At 28.6% G+C, this 18488-nt stretch overlaps 1 protein-coding gene across 4 annotated transcripts in view; it reads left to right on the top strand.

Annotated features, from left to right (window-relative positions):
* Positions 1–17274, top strand: part of LOC117172441 (monocarboxylate transporter 9-like) — a 59133-nt gene extending 41859 nt beyond the window's left edge. Inside the window, exons 1-5 of one of the 4 annotated variants that reach the window (XM_033360380.1) lie at positions 2353–2448; positions 7574–7824; positions 13421–13547; positions 14904–15083; positions 15159–17274. In XM_033360380.1, the coding sequence (XP_033216271.1) occupies positions 7611–7824; positions 13421–13547; positions 14904–15083; positions 15159–16509 (1872 nt within the window). In that variant the 5' untranslated portion in view covers positions 2353–2448; positions 7574–7610 and the 3' untranslated portion in view covers positions 16510–17274. Of the gene's footprint in view, positions 1–2352; positions 2449–7573; positions 7825–13391; positions 13548–14903; positions 15084–15158 lie in introns of those variants that run through there. The other 3 variants (XM_033360382.1, XM_033360381.1, XM_033360383.1) reach the window with 3 other exon arrangements.
* The last annotated feature ends 1214 nt before the right edge of the window (positions 17275–18488 follow it).

Raw genomic sequence — 18488 nt, 5'->3', positions numbered from 1 at the left:
TTTTTCGAGACTTATCGTGTTTACGGACGGACGGACGGACGGACAGGCAGACGCCATCGTGAAAACCTGATTTTCGGATTCCGGGGGTCTTGAAACGTGGAGATCCGTTGAAAAAGTGTGATGTCAAATTCCCGACAATTCTAATACTTTCTCAATCATAAATGATGAGAATGTAAAAAATTCTCGCTCAAAGAGTGCATATGTATCCAATTTTTCTTGTGTAATGTATATATATATACATTTCCTAAATGCCTTAAATTAATAAACAGATCTGCTTCTAGAATGAAAAAAATGATCAAATTTAGCAGAGGGAGAACTTTTCGTTGTTTTTTATAATTTTACAATAATGGACACTTATTTTGAAATTAACTAAATTTCTGCAACTCTTGTGCATGCGCATAAATGGCATTCTATCCGGTCGTCTCAAAACGTTCTGATGCCGAGCGTGTCATAATGGTATAAACAGTTCCCAAGGAACAACCAAAAACGAAATAGGTATGTGGAAATTAGATATTTTGCAAAATTTTATTTCGATATTCTAAACAGATGTTAACTCATAAAAATTAATGTTATTTTATTTTATATTAATAAAATACATAATAATCAAAATAGCAAAAAATTTTTATTTAAGTGCTCAATTTTAATCATAGTGTGTTTAAAATTCTATAATATTTGCAGTGTTTTGTTGCGAATTGAAATTTTTAACAATTATATGACTTAATATCGAAAAACATAATAGTTCAAGACTTTTAAATTGCGAAAATGTCGAAAACTGTATAATTGCACATTTAAACATTACGGATTAGACAATTTCGGATTAGTGACGTTTGAATTTAGCCAATATTGTACAATTTTACTTAAATATGGTGACCGTAACAGTTGTATAATTTCAAATTAAATCAGCTTAGAGTGAACTATTTTTAATTTAAATCGATAAAAGCTCAGCTCATGAAATCGTGTACATTTCTTTGAAACTCCCTAAAGTCCCTTATAATAATTTTAAGTACTTTTTTAAAATGCCATATAATTTTTTTAACGTGTTTAAATTACTTGGAACTTTAGAGTCCCATTGAAATATTTGTAAGTGTTTTGCAATTCCTAGAAGTCCTCCGAAATTCCTGAAATGTTTTGGCATTGAATTGGAATCCTTCAAATTCTCTCGAAATCTTTATAAATTACATGCAATTTTGCGAAATATTTCGGCAATCCTTCAGATATTTTTTAATACTTTGGGGTCTCTAGAAATCTTTTGTAAACTTTTTCTTTCTGCTCGCAATTTTGAATTTGAAGTACGATTCCACGTACTACAAATTCAAAATTGTTCAATTTCAACGTTCTGAGTTCGAAATTTGTCAATGTAAACAAACCAATCCATTAAAATATGCATTTAAAATAAATAATTGTATTAAAACTACCTAATCATGTGGTCCTCAAAACTAAAATTGTTTAAATTTGAAATAATTATTCTGAAAATTTTTGAATAATAGCCTTTAAAAGTGTTGAATTTTATATTGTTTAATATGAAGCACCTAAAATTGAATACTATTAATTTTAAGCGCTTTGCGTTAAAAATCGGTCACTTTGTAAATTATGAAATTAATTAATTTTCATTTTTAAATGTTAATCACTGAAATTATTGAAGTTTTTAAGCTTGAGAATTATACAGTTTTATTTGAATTTGAAGATATTCGATTGAGAATGCTTTCAATAAACAAATTGAAATCTTAAGCTTGAAATAAATCCTTAAAAATCGAATAATGTGTTTTGTAATTTCTTAAATTGGTCTAAAGTCCCTTGTTACAATTTGAAATTTCTCGAAATATCTTGAAATATTTCTAAATACTTTCAAAACGTTAAAATGTTTTTGAACTTTTCAAAAACAAAATATATATCCTCAAACCTTTTGAATTTTGGTGAAATCTTCATATCCGGTGTATACCCAAAATTTGAATGGTGAATCCCACGTTATTGAATTAGCGGGAATAAATCTTTTTTTATTTAACGAAATTAAGATTTATTCTCTTATCAAAGTGGATAATTTAAGACCTAAAAGTAAGTTTTGAATCGCAATAAAAGTCCTCATTTCGTACCGAATTTTTCCCAGATTCTTTGATATGTAATTTTTGCTCAACTCGATATAGGAGGAAATTGAGAATGAGACCTAGCTGTTGAATTTTCTCTTGCAAAATAGACTTCTGATATGTTACGTCGTAAATTAGGCTTGATTACCGAATTACCAATTCAGTTTGTTCTGGAACGGCAATAAAATCCGGGATTTGAAGTGTATAATGTAGTCTTTAGCGTTCGATAGATAGCAGCACTAATATTCGTTGGGGATATGTTTATAAAAAGAGCAGTTGATCATAAGACACACTCGTATGTTGATCGACTCGATTAACTGCAATTCTAACTGGTTGGTGGTATAGTGTGAACATAAAGGTGATACAGGTAAAAGTTTCATTGAAAATTAAATCAAATTTATAATAAAGAAACTAAAATCTCTGCTTATTTACTTTTAAATTATTCACAGTTATTCTTTAATTGTAGCGCCATTTACAACTTTATTTAGTACATTCCCTTTTCCAGCTCCATCAATTTTTCGGTACAACTAAACGAATCCATTTTTTAATTTTAGATAAATTTGAATAACTGTTTCAATTGCTACTGATCAGGGATTGTGAGGCAATTTCCGATTAACTAAAGCCATGGTTTTTTGATTGAAAGTTTATCTGTTTTGGTAGAAAATGCATTTTTTTTTTATCACAAATTACAACTTTTTGGTTGAAGCTTGATCTGTTTTGGTTGAGTTAATTATTTTGTTGAAACATTTTTTTTCTAACTAAAAATTTAATTATTCTATTTTTGATTAAAATATTCATGGTTGCATATTAATCTGTTTTGATGGAAATTGAACTATTTCGTCAAAAATTTATTTGCTGGAAAATCAATTTTTATATTAAAAATTAAATTGTTCTATTTTTGTTAAAAATTGATTTGTTTGGTTGAAAATTGAACTATTTCGTTCAAAATTTGTTTTTTAGTTGAAAATAATTATTTCAGATAAAATGTAATTAGTCAATTTTTTTTAATTAATCTGTTTTAGTTAATAATTAATTTTATTTCATATTTTTAGGTAGAAAACTCAATTTTTTGCAAGAAAATCGTCTTCATGGCTTGAAAATTCAGCATTTTGGTTTCAATTTTTTCTTGATTGACTAAAAATCTTTTTTCGCTTGAGAATTCAAAACTTTTGTTGAAAATTCCTCTTTTTGTTTTTGAAATTTAGTCTCTTTTTTGTTGAGGATTCTACTAATTTGTTGAAAATTCATACTTTCTAATTTAATTCAACTTTTTTCATTTCAAATAAAAATATTTTTAGCTAAAACATCAACTATTATAAGTTCTCTCGATATTTTTTTTCTTTTTTTTTTAAGATTCATCACTGGTTGAAACTTTAAATATTTCACTGAAAATTCCTTTCTTCTTGGTTAAAAATTAATATTTTTACCTGAAGATTTAATTCTTTCATTTCTGGTTCCGATTTTTTTTCCGAGTTCAAAACTCATCTATTTAGCTGGCAATTCATGCACGTTTTACGAAATTTATATATTACTGTTGGCATTAAAAGTTTTTAAAATAAATATGGAAACAAACTTTTTTTGCACTAAACTTATTAATAACCTAGGTGTTTCTAAAAGAAAAATTTATGATGGCCAGGGTAAATGAAAAATTGTTCAGGGAAAGTCAGGGGATTTTGTAGCAATCCTGCGAATTAAATATATATTTAAAATTGACTAAAAATTAGTTGAAATTTAAATTGAAAATTTTATTTCTTAAAAATGATCTTTTTAATTAGTTGGTATTATCTTGAATTTGCTTAAAAATAAAATGGTTTGTATAAATTCATGTAACAATTTTGTATCAAGGTGTAATACATCGATTAACAGGCTTGCAATTTAACGTCAGGCATTTCACCACACGCATATTTCGAAATAGTGTGTCGTCGCCTTGATAGTAATAAAAAAAATAGTAAACCTTTTCCCGAACGTGTTTACGTCGTAATCGAGGGAAGGAATAGGCACTCATTCATACATGACCTAAACATTTACACTTGATTTGCATTTTTTTTTAATATTACATATTTTTTATTTAAGTATCGCTAGAATGCGAGATATAAATAAGGTTAAACTCCCCTCAACTAATAGTAAAATATCTTATTCGTTGAGTTTAATTACAATTTATTTATAGTTCAGTGAAAAGAAATAATCTATTTGAAAAATTGTTCTACTTCTAATTAAAAAACAGTTTCATAATGTTTCTTTTTAAACTGACATGTTTAATAGTTGACAAACTTTTGATTTGAAAAGTTTCAAATTATAATGTTAAAGCATGGAACACTTCAAATTGAAATCGCTCAAAGTTGTAGAACTTCAAATTTGAATTTTCAGTACTCACACAATTTGAAATAGAAGGGTGGCAGTACAGAACTATAAATAACCAAAAAATTGGAATTTTTCAGAAGAGTGAACAAAGTTTTTGTAGAACCGAAATCAACATATAAAGATAAGGCAGTAGTCAAAGGCTGAGTTTAGAAGCTAAGCTGCGGATTGAAATAAAAAGGCGTATTCTTGAGTTTAAATAAAAAATAAGAACTTTCTTTCGAGATATTGAATTTCTGAATGAAGGCAGAAAAGCTTTCATCCGAAAAAGGGAATCAATTCCAAATAAATCATCCAAGAGTTTTGAGGTTGCAATTACACAGGATTTGAAAGTCTGTTTTCGGTAGCGAGTAAAAATCGAATTTTCAATTGTTTACAAACATAAAAAATTATTTTCGGGATACGGGGAATCCGAATAAGAATAAAAAATGTTTGACACAAACAAATTATTCTATTCCGAGAAAATTAAAATTTAGTGTGACCATATTGCACTGAAACAGACAATTATTCAGTAAAAGGCTTATGAAAAGAATTTCTTCTTTTAATAAACGGTAATATTTTTTTTAAATATCTTTAAAAAAGGAGAAAAGTTATTATTTTTTAAGACATTTTTATGCAATGAACCTATTTTAATAGTTGACAGGCTTTTGATTAAATTTTGTTTTAATGCATGTTAAAACGTGGAACATTTCAAATTGAAATCATTCAAAATTGTAGAACTTCAAATCTGAATCTTCAATACTTGCACATTTTGGAATTCTAGCAAAGGTTTGAGCAATATTTTGTGATAAAAAACTTTGATTTTAATCATTTTTAATTATAGTATTAAACATTATTTGGCTGCCAAATGGTTTTAGAAAAACCTGTAATTTCCAAACAACTCCCTAATGTCGGAAAAGAACAATGACTCAAATCTTTCCGATTGTCAACAAATGGTAGTTAAAAGGTTAAACGAGTCAACGGAATTTTTCGAGTACCCTAATTATTATGAAGTTAAAACAATAATAGGAAGCATCAACGCATTACGCAAGTTTCCCAAAGAATAAATGAATATAAGAAAAATTTATTAATATGACATTGAAAGAAATTAACATCCTGGATATAATACATGATAGATTAGGAACGGATTAGAACACAAATTTTACCCGATTTGTTTACCAGAAACAATTGTCTTTTCTAATCAATTCCAATCAAATGTTAGTCGGTTTCAATTTAATTTTTTTATATTGAATGCATTGGTATGATTAAATGGTACATACAGACCTATAATAATTTTCCTATCATTATTTCGTTATTATAGAAAATTCATTATATAAAATCACTATACAGAAAACCATTATAGGATAATTTAATATATTATATAGTCTGAAAAAATTAATGCAAAAACTAGACACACTACAAAGGAACGATTTATAATTATGAAATCTTTAAATGCCTTTTTTAAACTTTGAAGTAGCTAAACATCTGTAGATATTTTGCAATCTGTTAAAATTAAATTTGTTACCTAAAGTTCTCTGCAAATTTGTAACATCCCCCAAGATCTTTTAAATACTTGGGAGACCTATCAAATATCTGACATTTCTTGATTTTTTTTAAATCGCTTGAAATTCTTTGGAATCTTTTAAAATAGGTGACTTAAAGTTTAAAAAATCCCTTAGAAGTTTTTTATTTTAGTTTCTTTACATCATTACATCCCTTGAAATTGTTGAAATCCCTTGAAAGAAAATTTATTTTATTGCCTAAAGTTCTTAATTTATTAGCTTTCTCTTTGAAATAACTGTTCAAAACCATATGAATCATTCAAATCTTTGGAGAATCAATAAAATCCTTTAAATCATCCGAAATTTCTTTAAACACCTTATAATCTCATAAACAATGTTTGGAATCGCTAGGAATTTCTTGATCTTTTTCTTTATTTCTTTTCAAACGTTCTCTAGAAATCCCTTTACTACAAAATTCTTTGAAATGCTTTGAAATTCTTTCAAATCTATTAACATAGCTTAATATCCCGTAAATCCATTTAAATAATTGGATCAGGTTCTGTAAAATCCCTGACATTTTCTGAAATTCTTTGAAATCCCTTAAAATCTCTGGAAATCCCACAAGATTCTTTGACATGCTTGGAAATTTATTACACCTTTGGAGATTTTTTTCACTCTTTCAAAGTAATTTAACATTTTTTTAAATTTTGTGAATATCTGTTTTTCCCTTAAAATTCACAGAAATCTCTTGAAGTAAAATTTATTTTATTCCCGAAAGTTCTTTAGAAATTTGCTGAAATTCCTTAAACCCCATTGAAATCTTGGGAAATCGTAATTATTCTTTAAAATAACTAGAAATAAATCGAAATACCTCTAATACAAATTAAATTTATTCATTACAGATCTTTAAACAAAACTATAAATATTTCATAGAAATTTTATTTTATTTATTTTCCAAACTTCTCTAGAAATCACTTAAAATCTTTGAAAATCTAACAAAATTCTTTGAACTGCCTTAATATTTTCAGAAATTCTATTCAAATTTTTTGGACTCTTTCAGTATAACTTAAAACACTTTCACAATTTCTAAGTTCTTTCGTAGCCCTTGAAATTTTTAAAACCTGCAAAAATCTCTTTCAAAGAAAATGTATTTTGTCCCCTAAATTTGTCTAGAAAATACAAACCCTTAAAATTAAGTTAAGCTAATTAATTAAACTTATCTGAAAAACATGGTTCAAATCTTGTGAAGTACCCTAAAATCCCCTGAAATATTTGAAGTTCCTTTAAATTTCCGGAATCTCTTCAAGTTCTTTGGAAACTATTAGAATCTTTTTAAATCCTGTACATCCTTTGAAATAACTGAAATCCCTGTAAAATTATAAAATTCCTTTACAATCCAGCTTCAAATTTTTGAAAATCCTTTGAAAGTTTGTAAATCTTTTGAAATCTGTTAAAATAGTTCAAAATATTAAAATTTTTCTAATTTCTAGATATTCTTTGAAATTGGCCTCCACGCAATATCAGGCCTGAATATATTTAATCCGAATCTATCAGTTTCAATCAGAACCTATCAATTGCAATCCAAATCTGTCCGTCTCAATCCGCATATATCCCTATTTTCTTGTTTTATAATATAAAAAATAATTTTTTCAGGCTTTTGTTTTAGAACTTCATCAACCACGAAGGGAAGATGGAGGTGAAAACCAAAGATACTATTCTAGTGCCTCCAGATGGTGGTTGGGGATGGGTGATCCTCGCTTCCGCTGTTGTGGTCAACGTTTTGATACCAGGGACCGTTAAATCCTTCGGGGTACTTTTTGTCGAGTTCCTGGAGGTTTTTAAAGCCTCACCTACTGCGGCTTCCTGGATGCCAGCTTTATGTTATTTCCTGTATAGTTCTTTGGGTAAATATCACTCTTTATTTGAAACATTTTCATTATTTTAATAATATTACTATTTTTTAAATGTGCTATACAATTTTTTCTTGAAAGTCATCAGTTACCTTACACTGCTGGGGCTAAGTATGTGCACCGTTTTTCCCACGTATGCCCCGATTAGTCCCAGTTTACAGTGTTTAAACTGAAATACGTGGTATTTTAAAATAATATTTTTCTTATATTTTAAATTTCAAACCAATTGGTAAATAAATTTATCAGGGTGGCCGCTAGACCGAGAAATGGCCGGCCATTTTTTGAAATAGGTAAATGATAATGAATTTGTTTTTTGGCCGGGAATTTTACCAACTTTGAGAAGAAAAAATTGATATATCACAAATTTCGCATTGACATTATAATGTAATTTTAGTAAAAAGTTGACAGTAATAGATTTTACAGTAAGTTTCTTAATCTGTTAAAAATTAAACAACTCAGAGATTTTAACGCTGAAAGTTGAACTATTTTAATTCGAAAATCTTAATAGTTTAACAAATGAACGTCCGATTAAAACTTTAAAGCATATTTTTAATTGTTAAATAATTTTAAATAGTATATTCATAATTAAACTACGTTTAAACTAACAATTTTAATCTAAATTGTTTGAAACAAAAAACCATGAATCGTTGAGATTTCTGGAAGCTAATTTTAAACTTTGAACGTTACTATTTTCATTGTTTTATTTTTAAAATTTTGTAATTTTAAGTGAAACCATTCAATCAGTGAAATTTATCTTAAGATTCCTGGAAATAATTAAATGTTTTATTTTGATTTGATTTTTTTTATTAATAGTTATAAAAAGATCATTAAAAAAAATTCTCATTTCCTGGAAAAATTTTAATTAATTTTTTGTTTTTAAAAATTATTCAAAAAGAATATTTCAAAATATTTTATTACAAATTTTTATTTATAAATAACAATTAAACTGTTATTAATTTTTAACAACTTGAAAGTTAAAAAATTTAACTTCTAGTTTGAAAAAGGTCAATTTCAAAACAATTGTAATCTTTTAATTTTCATTGTTTTTAACTTAAAATTTATTTTAATCGATATTATTTTGAAAATTGAAAAAATTTGTTGGTTAATTCTTCTATTTAGAGCATTCAAAATGAAATTGCGGAATTATATTTTTTTAAACTTTTGTCTGTACAATTTATAAAATATTCAAAATATTCAAATAAATTTAAGAGATATGTAGAAGCTTAATATGATTAAAAATAATTGAAAAGTTGACAAGATTTTAAAATATTTAAAACAATATGTAGATTTTTGAGGATTTCGATCAAAGAATTCAGAAGCTTTTTGAAAGGTCTTAAAATAATAATAAAAAATGATTAAAATTTGTAGGAAAATTAAAAATAATTTTTATTTGGAAAAATTAGTTTTAAAAGTATATTTAAAATGTTTAAAAATTTTTTCAAAATTATCAAAAAATAATCTGGAAGATCTTAATATGAAATGAAATTTGGAAGCTTTTCAGGGATTTTGAAAGGTTTTAAGATAATAAAAAAGGCCTTAAAATTTCTCAGAAAATTTGAAGTTATTTTTAATTTCAAACATATAATTTTAAGAGAATATTTAAGAAGACTTGAAAATAAATTTTCATGTATAAATAACAATTGAACCGTTATTGATTTGCAATAACTCACAATTAAAGAGAATTTAATTTCTATTTTAAATTTTAAAAAATTTGCAGCTTTTTAAAAATTGAAAAAAAAAATACGTGTTAAAAGTTTCTATTTTTACGTGTAAATTATTATGCATTTGCATCAAAAAATGTTTGAACTTTAATTTTAAAAGATTAAAAATTGAAAAAATATCCCCTTTGAGTGGTGTTTCAATTTGCAGTTCAGTTTTTATAACTTTAAATTAAAAAATGTTTAGTTTCAAGATTTCAACTCTTTAAAATTCAATGACTGTGAACAATTTTTGTGAAAATAGAAAAAAATCTGAAAATGACTGCAAATTTGTTTTTAATTATTAAAACGACCACCCTGATTTCCTGATTTGTAGTTGATTGGATATTGAAATGATTAATTTCTCTTGTGATTAAATAACTATGAGTCAAGTGCATTGGAAACTGCTATTCTAAAAAGAAAATAATAGTCAAGTGCAAATGCAGTTTACATATAAAAATACAACATCCCGAGTATGTCACGCGATCTTTAATCTGATCCAAACACGAGAGACGAGAGGAGTCTAATTAACTTTTTTTCAGGAAGTGAATGAGGAAATGAGAAATCACTATAAACGAGAATATTTCTGTATAGGGCATTAATTTGACTTTTGTCATTGTCACGTTTCTTGATAAATATCTTAAAGCTAAAAAAGACTTCGATTGTGGGATAGATAAAGCAATTTCTTTATATGTTCGCACAATTGCTATGATAAAAGTAATAGATAAAAAATGTTTTTGTTTCCAATTGTATACCCAAAGCAATCAATTCATGTAATTTATTTATTTCCTCTTTCTCATTCAATATTTAAGATTCTGATCAGGAATTTAATTCAATCATTTCAGTGATTAATATATATTTAGGTTTTTTAAACATGTATTAATTCTTATTTTACCGCGACTTTTTTTCTTCCAACTCATACTAAAAAATTTTTTTTTGTTATTTTATAAGTAAGTCGGGACAGATAACCCTTCCTTCGTACCTTTTTTGAATTTCGAAAATTTTCAATTCTATATTTCATTTCGTGAAATAGGCTGCGCACGCCTACAAAAGGGTTTTCGTTCAAATCTTCCGCTTGCACGGTTTCCCTCCCCTACTCCCCCCTCGTATTATTCCCCTCTTATTACTACCCATACATCCCCACCCTTACCCTACTATCCACCCCCAAATTTCCCGTCCTTCCCCTACTTCCATCCCCTTGCTCCCCATACTCTCCCTCCCGAACTGACAACACAGTGAGAAAAACGTGACTGCAAATGTATATAAAAGAATGACTATTGTTTCAATTCAGACTTCTCTTTTAGATGTTTATAGAACAACAATACTACATATTAGAATATAATTATTGTTAATAGTATGAACAAAATTTATTGACAAATGCAGAATTTGGGTGTTCTTAAAAATAAATAGATAGTTTTTTTCGATTCCGCACCTGTACTTGATAAACACAAGATAGTCTATATACGATTGAAAAATAAATGTTATGATTGTTATAAACCACTTTTATGACAAATGAAAAATTATTATCACTTTTTTTTACCTAAAATAACATTTTGGTCAGTTTGAGTATGTTTAATTTAGTACATTATGGTAATCTAGGTACTACATCAAACTCTCACTTTCAGTCACCCCGTTCTCAGCCTTCCTAGAACTGCTGACCGCTGCAGTTTCTCAGGGGAGCATGCCGAAAGCGGTTGCGAGAGTCGCCTTGGAAGGGCCGCCGTGCGCGATTACTCCGTCAAGTATATTGCGCCATAGCATGCATTCCAATTGGAAACGTTTCAGGCGATCCTGACTTTCCGTTTCGATCCCACCGAATTCAGTCATAGGCTATTTGAAGGCAACCCCTCACACTGAATTGAAAGCGAGAGTTTGGTGTATTTGTGTTCAGATCGTAAATAATTTTTCTTTCTTCAAAGACCATTTAATTTTTTAATTTGTTTGAAATAATAGTAAAAATTATACATATATCATTAGTACTTGAATCGTCGTTATGTATTTAATTGAACATACTCACACTGAAAAAAATATTTGTTTGAGCTTGACAAGATCCTCAATTTTCATCACATTTGCTTGTAACAATCATAAAATGTATTGTTTAATCATACCTAGTACATATTGAAACTGGTTTGTGTTAGCCAAGCAGAAATTCTAAATTGAAAAAAAAACTTTCGTTACAAAACACAAATTTTGCATTTATTAATAAAGTTGTTTTAAATTATTATTAATTATTATTATTTTAATGCAATTTTTTAAATCACGGTAATGTTGTAAAACAAATTATTTCTGAAATAAGGAAGAAGAATCTGAAAAATAGAAAATTAAAAAAAACACTTCTAGCTTATAATTGGTGTATACATTTTTTTTTAATGATAAATACAAAATTATTTTCAAGTAATGTTTGCTGCATTACATTCAACCTTTTAAAAAAATCACACCATAGACACGAACCGAGACAGCAGAATAGAATCAATTGTAATTTTTTATATTTGCTTCTTTATAAAAAACTGAAGACCTTTTTTAAAACTCGGCCTCGATCATTCTCTCCGGAACATTGTGACCTTTTCATTTAAAATAAAACAATCAGTTAATATTTGTAGGCCAAAAAAGTTGTTTTCCCCGCGATTTTTGAATTCTCGTAATCAACTCCCTCCCCCCTCTTCATTTAATCTTTTTTCCGGAAAAATAAATTCCCTGTTAATAGAAGTACTTATTCTTGATTTTTTTTAAATTAAAGTGCGGTCACCTCTTGAGAAATGTTCAAAAATAATTTGCATCAATTCATTTTAATCACGACCCCTTCCCCCTAATCCCCCTTGTATTGTGTCCGGATAATGCCCTAAAAAATAAAAAATAGCAGTTTTATGTAAAATTGATGCTAAAGGCGGTATTTTTAGATTTTTTTAAAGTATGAATTCTTTTTATTCGATAGGTGACAAGTTTCCAAGTATATTTTAACTTATTTATATTCATTTAAAAAAATAATCTGTTTTACAATTTTTTCCCCCTGTAATGTGAAAAATTATAATTTTCGGATAAGTGATACAGTTGATGTATGTCATCGTGAAAAGCTATTATTTTATGTAATTCAGGACACAGTTGGCGAATATTAAGAGTTTTTTTCAGGATATTTGGAAACTATTTTAACAATTTTGATTATTTTTAACAATTTGTTGCTTCTGTGTATCTTGAAAAGTTACTACATTCTGAAATTATTAATGCAGTTAATGAATATTAGGAGTAACATTTTTTGTTGAAGACATTTTAAAATTATTAGAACAATTAATAATCATTCACTTGCAGTTTTTTATAGGAACGGTGAAGAAAATTCTAATTTTTTAGAATTTCTTACATTATCTCGCTTATTATTTAGTATTTTCTTATCTCAAAACTTATAACTAAATTTTGTATACGCTCATTTTTTTTAAACTATTTCATCGAGTCGCTTTATAGATAGTTATTTTTCCATATCGATTTCGTTGAGAAAGTCGAAAAAACTAGAATTTTTATCATCTTTTCGATGAAAAGGTGAAAGTGATATTAATGGTATCGAATACAAATGATTTTTGTTGAAAAATTTCAAAAAATACAGTCTTGAGCATGATTTTACATAAAACTGCTATTTTGCATTTTTTAAGCATTTTTTCCACACCATAAAAGGGTTTTAAAAAATAGGTTTAGTAGTGATGACGGACGGACAATCTACAGAAACTTCAAGGGCTTCTGCCAGGGGCTACAAAACCCTAAAAAATTAATTAATTAAAAAATAATACAATATACTTTTGAGTTTCTGATCTTGGATCTTAAATCCAATTTTTGTTTATTATGGGAGAAATTAATTGACTATAGATCCCTGTTTCTCAGGATGGAGTATTATGGAAAAATATTTTCAGGACCCTTATCCAGCGTTCTGTCTATGAAATACTCATACAAAACTGTGACTATGATTGGAGGATTCTTCGCAGCGACAGGAATGATGGTTAGCTATTTTGCTAATTCGGTCCCTTATCTTTATGTTAGGTAAGTTAGTTTAACACGTTTTTTCTTCTAGGGTTGTTACAGGTCAGGGAATTCTGTAAAGTAAGGGAATGTCAGGGAAAACCTAAAAGTGTTAGGGAATTCTTGATAAACGAAAGTTGAAGTTTATCATATTCTGTATGACTGTTGTCCAGACTTCGCAATATTTTACTTATTCTTCTCTTTCCCCGTTGTAACTTAATTTGGCTGAAAGTTAATTCTTTTTAATTGGAAAGTATACCATTATATTTTCGTATCATAATTGATCTCTGTTAGTTAAAGATTCTACTGTCTGGTTGTAAATGTAATTCATTTGTTTAAAAAACAACTATTTTGTTAAACAGTAACTATTTCTTGAAAATTTGCATTTTTTAGGTTGAAAATTACTTTTTTTGCTGAAAATTAAACAATTCCATTTTTGGCTGAAACTTTATTGTTTTTAGATTAAAATTAAACTGTTACATTTTTCTTTAAAAATTCATCTTTTTTTGTCGAGATGTAACCCTTTTTTTTGTCGAGATGTAAATCTTTGGAAGTTCATATCTTGTTGAAATTTTAACTATATTTTTGAAGGTTCTTTTTTTTATTGCTGAAAATTTATCATTTATGTTTCAAAATTCTACCATTTGATTGGAAATTCATCTTTGTATGTGGAAAATTAAACTATTTGAGTAAAAATTTATTTTTTTTTTTGTTGAAAATTCAATTATTATGTTCAAAATCGGACTATTTCGTTTAAAACTCGACTATTTGTTGGAAATCCTTCTAGATTGAAAATGAATTTTGTTGTTGTTAAGGTGTTTATGGATGAAAATTCATCTTCCCTGATTTTGGTTGTAATTTAATCTTTTTTAATTGAAAATTCATCTTTCTAGGTTAAAATCTGAACTTTTTCGTTCAAATTCATCTCTTATGGTACAAAACTAAATTTTTTGTTTGAAAATTCAACTATTTCGTTGAAAATGCAATATATAATTTGGCTTGAAATCTGAAGCGGTCCATATTTAATTCAATGTGGTACCTATACATTAATTTGATTAAAAATAATTTATTCTCATATTATTTCCCTTTTTCGTAAAAGCTCACCTGTTTTTTTCTGTTTTGAGAGTAAGATTGTTTTTATACACAAAGGAAAAATGCATAACGGTCAGGGTAAATGAAACATTGGTCAGGAAAAGTCGGAGAATGTTTAAACTAAGATTTTGTAGCAGCCCTGTTTGATTCATTTTTTATTCTCTTCTATTCCATTCTATTTCATTATTTTCCATTGTATTCGTTTCTATTCTATTATATTTCATTATATTCCATTCTGTGGCTATTAAATACCGAAGTTTAAAAATTAATTTTTTTTCATTCAAGTTACGGCATCATGGTAGGCATCGGGGCAGGATTAACTTGTCCAGTCAGTGTTTACATAGTCACGGAATATTTTGAAAAGTATCGAGGATTTGCAAATGGTATGTGCATTTCTGGAAGCTGTTTCGGAGCCATGCTTTTACCGCCACTTTTACAGTATCTTCTTGACACAGTCGGATATAGGTAATAAAAATAATTTCATTTTCTATCTAGAAAACAAAAAAATGGTATATATTCACAAAATTACTTTTTCGACAGGGGCGCAGTTCTCATCATGGGAGCAATTACACTTAACAGCATACTGTGTGGGATGCTCTACCATCCGGTGGAGCGACATATGAAAAGAGTTCCTCTGACGATAGAAAAATCTGGAATTGACAACAAAGCCTTAACACTTGACGAATCAAAAACTACCACACAATCAGTTCTTCAATCGGAAAAGTCGATTCTTCAAAACGAGAAACCAGTTGTCCAGTCTGACCAAACAACTCTTCAATCCGACGAAACAAATCTTGAATTTGACAAACCGATTCTTCAAACCGACCAACCAATTCTCCATTTTACCCCATCAAAATCCATACCTCTAGAACGATACCGAAAATTTTCTTCACCCGACTACCCTCTTTTCGAGAAGATATCCACTCCCGATGACCGCATCGAAGATGCTACAGAAGAAAGAGGAAATAAACCAAAGATGAACGACAAGTGTTCTGAAGACTCTGACGAGCCTTCTGGCGATTCCTTACCCATCCATGAAAAATCCACTAGTCAAATTAAAACCCAGGATTTCTTCACTGCAAACTCCACCGAAAAATACTCTCTTCCACTAAACGAGAACCCATCAACGCAAAGATCAACCCTTCCAAGGATATTCCGAAGACTATGCACAAATCAGCTTTCCAAAAAAAGTTGGTGTGCAGCCCCTGTTTGCAAAATTGACTCTTTATCAAACGATCTCAAAACCGATCCAGAAAAGCAGGAAGAAATAGTCAAGAAGAAGAAATTCTTCGACCTCAGTATCCTCAAGGATCCCATCTACCTCGTAATTTTGACCTCAAACGCCACATCTGCCATCAGCAATACCAATTTCATGATTCTTCTTCCATCCTATGCGATTGCTGAAGGTTTTGATAAAAATTCCGCAGCCCTTTTGCTATCAATAGTTTCCGCTCTAGATCTGATTGGTCGAATTGGAGGAGCTTCACTCTCAGATATTGATTTTATACCAAAGTATTACTACTTTGTAGGAGGACTTGGAATGAGTGGAATTGCACTAGCTCTTCTTCCAATGGCTACAAGTTATAGGATGTTATCATTTTTTTGTGGACTTTTTGGAATTTCTTCAGGAACCTATATTGGCATCACAACTGTTGTTTTAGCCGACATGTTGGGTGCGGAGAGATTAAGTTCCTCCTATGGAATTGCATTGTTTGTTAATGGGGTTCTTCAACTTTTGGGACCGCCTATCATTGGGGTTATTTACGAAGAAATTGGATCTTACAAACCAATATTCCTCGCTCTAGGAATTATTCTTATTCTTGGGACTTCCCTCTGGGCGATTGTTCCAGTTGTCAAGAGAAGAAAACAGAAGGAACTCGAGGCCAATTAATTTAGAGAATTGACTTATTTTATATGAGAATTACAATCAGTTGCAACAGAGATTCTTAAAGTATTTTTCCAAAGGTATATCATTTTTACAGATCCTCTAAGAAATAATTTACGAATTATCTGGTGACAAATTCAGATATATTGAAGGAGATGATGAAATATGTTAGTTACACTATTTCTTTAAATATTCTGAAAGTATTTACAAGAATTCTGAACGCATTGAAACGTGTGAGATTAATTTTTTATCCTCTAGAGAAAGATTTCCATTTTATAGGTATGAAGAATATATTATCTGGATGTGTGTAGATTAAATAATATAGTGAACTTGGACAATTTTTAAATATTCAGATGAAGTCCATTTGTAATGGGTCGATACCTGAATTGACGCAGAATATTTTTTAGATTCTGTCTTTAGAAAGAGGAACTCTTTTTATCAAGATGTACCTGCCGAATTTTGTTCGGAAATGAATTGTAAACAATTTGAAAATTACTTTTCAGACTGAGAATTCAATTTCTTAAAGAACTATTTTTACTCGACTATTGTAAAAATATAAAGTAGGTTTAAATGACCATTCAGTAGGTTTCCAATTATCATTTAGATTTATTAATTACCATTATCTTAAGTTATCATGCATTGATAAAAATCGAGGCATATTGTTAATTAAATATTTAAATATCTCCGCTCTATTTTTATTAAGATTTGTAATCGAAATTAAGTGACTATCTTGCAAATATTTTTTGCAATGTGAATTACAATTTTTTTTATAAATCTTGTCTATTATTTCAATAATATTATCCTAATCAAAACATATTAAATCTAATTTAGGGATGTAAGCCAATGAAACGTATGTTTCACTAAAACATTGCAAGTTTATTGAAATAATTAAGCGGTTTATTAGACCAAAGTTCCAGAAAGTTCCACAATATATTAAGGAAACATTTCAACTAACTTCAACTAGCCTAATTTTTTATTGTAATTTTTTTATTTTATAGTTGATATTTCAACTAAAAAAATATTTTCATTCTCATTCATAAAAACTTTAATTCATCAAAAAATAAGAATTTTCAACAAAATGGTTTAATCCTCAACGAAAACAGATCATTCTTTAACATAACTGTAGAGTTTCTATAAAAAGTTATGGCTTGGTAAAAAAATTATTGAATTTTCAACAAAATAATTACATTTTTAACTAAATAATTAAGTTTGAAAAAAAAGAATTCTCAATTAAAATATAATATTTTTTATAAAAATTAATATTAAAAAAAATTAATTTAATTCTTATTTAAGTGGAAAATGAGAAAAAGTTACAAATAAATAGGAATTTTGATCTCTTTTTACTATTGGATACCAATGGGCCCGAGTGAAGAACTTTCCATGATGACTTTGTGAAGCTCTTCGCCTGAGGCGATTGCTAGAGAGATTGATCAGCGACATCAGTCGAAGCAGTGTTGTGGAAAAATGTGTTTAAATACGCAACACGTGAATTTTAGATTAATTTGAAAATCTATACCCGCCCCCCCCCCCTCCCCCAAATTTCGCTTTGTACACTGAATTCCTTGACTCCCTACAGCATATAACCAGGATAGGACCTAGTGAGTCTCCTACTGAAAATTTCTATATAGGTTTCTGTATGGGACTCTACAGTGATCCCAGATCTGAAACGAGACGTGGTCCAATACTATGACACGTCTATGTCCGTGTGGATATGGTAGGAGACGATATAAATGCCTGGGTTGCGCGCGCAACCCATTTCTCCTCTTCTGAATTTGAAAACTCGAAGGTGCACGATTGCCTGTCGGAACACTTCGGCGGTTCTATTTATATCTCTATCTGCTTTAAAATAAAATGAAGAGATTGGGATTTTAATATTTCCAGATTTCGATGCTAAGCCTGGCGTTTCTCATGATTTGAATACTTCGCGCGCCTTTTTAATGCGTGTATTTTGAGGTTACGTTACTTCAAGTATAAAATATAAATTA

Source organism: Belonocnema kinseyi, chromosome 5 (genome assembly GCF_010883055.1).
Source record: "Belonocnema kinseyi isolate 2016_QV_RU_SX_M_011 chromosome 5, B_treatae_v1, whole genome shotgun sequence".
NCBI classification, from domain to species: domain Eukaryota; kingdom Metazoa; phylum Arthropoda; class Insecta; order Hymenoptera; family Cynipidae; genus Belonocnema; species Belonocnema kinseyi.
Note: the sequence above shows the minus strand (reverse complement) of the source record. Positions and strands in the feature narration are given on the sequence as shown.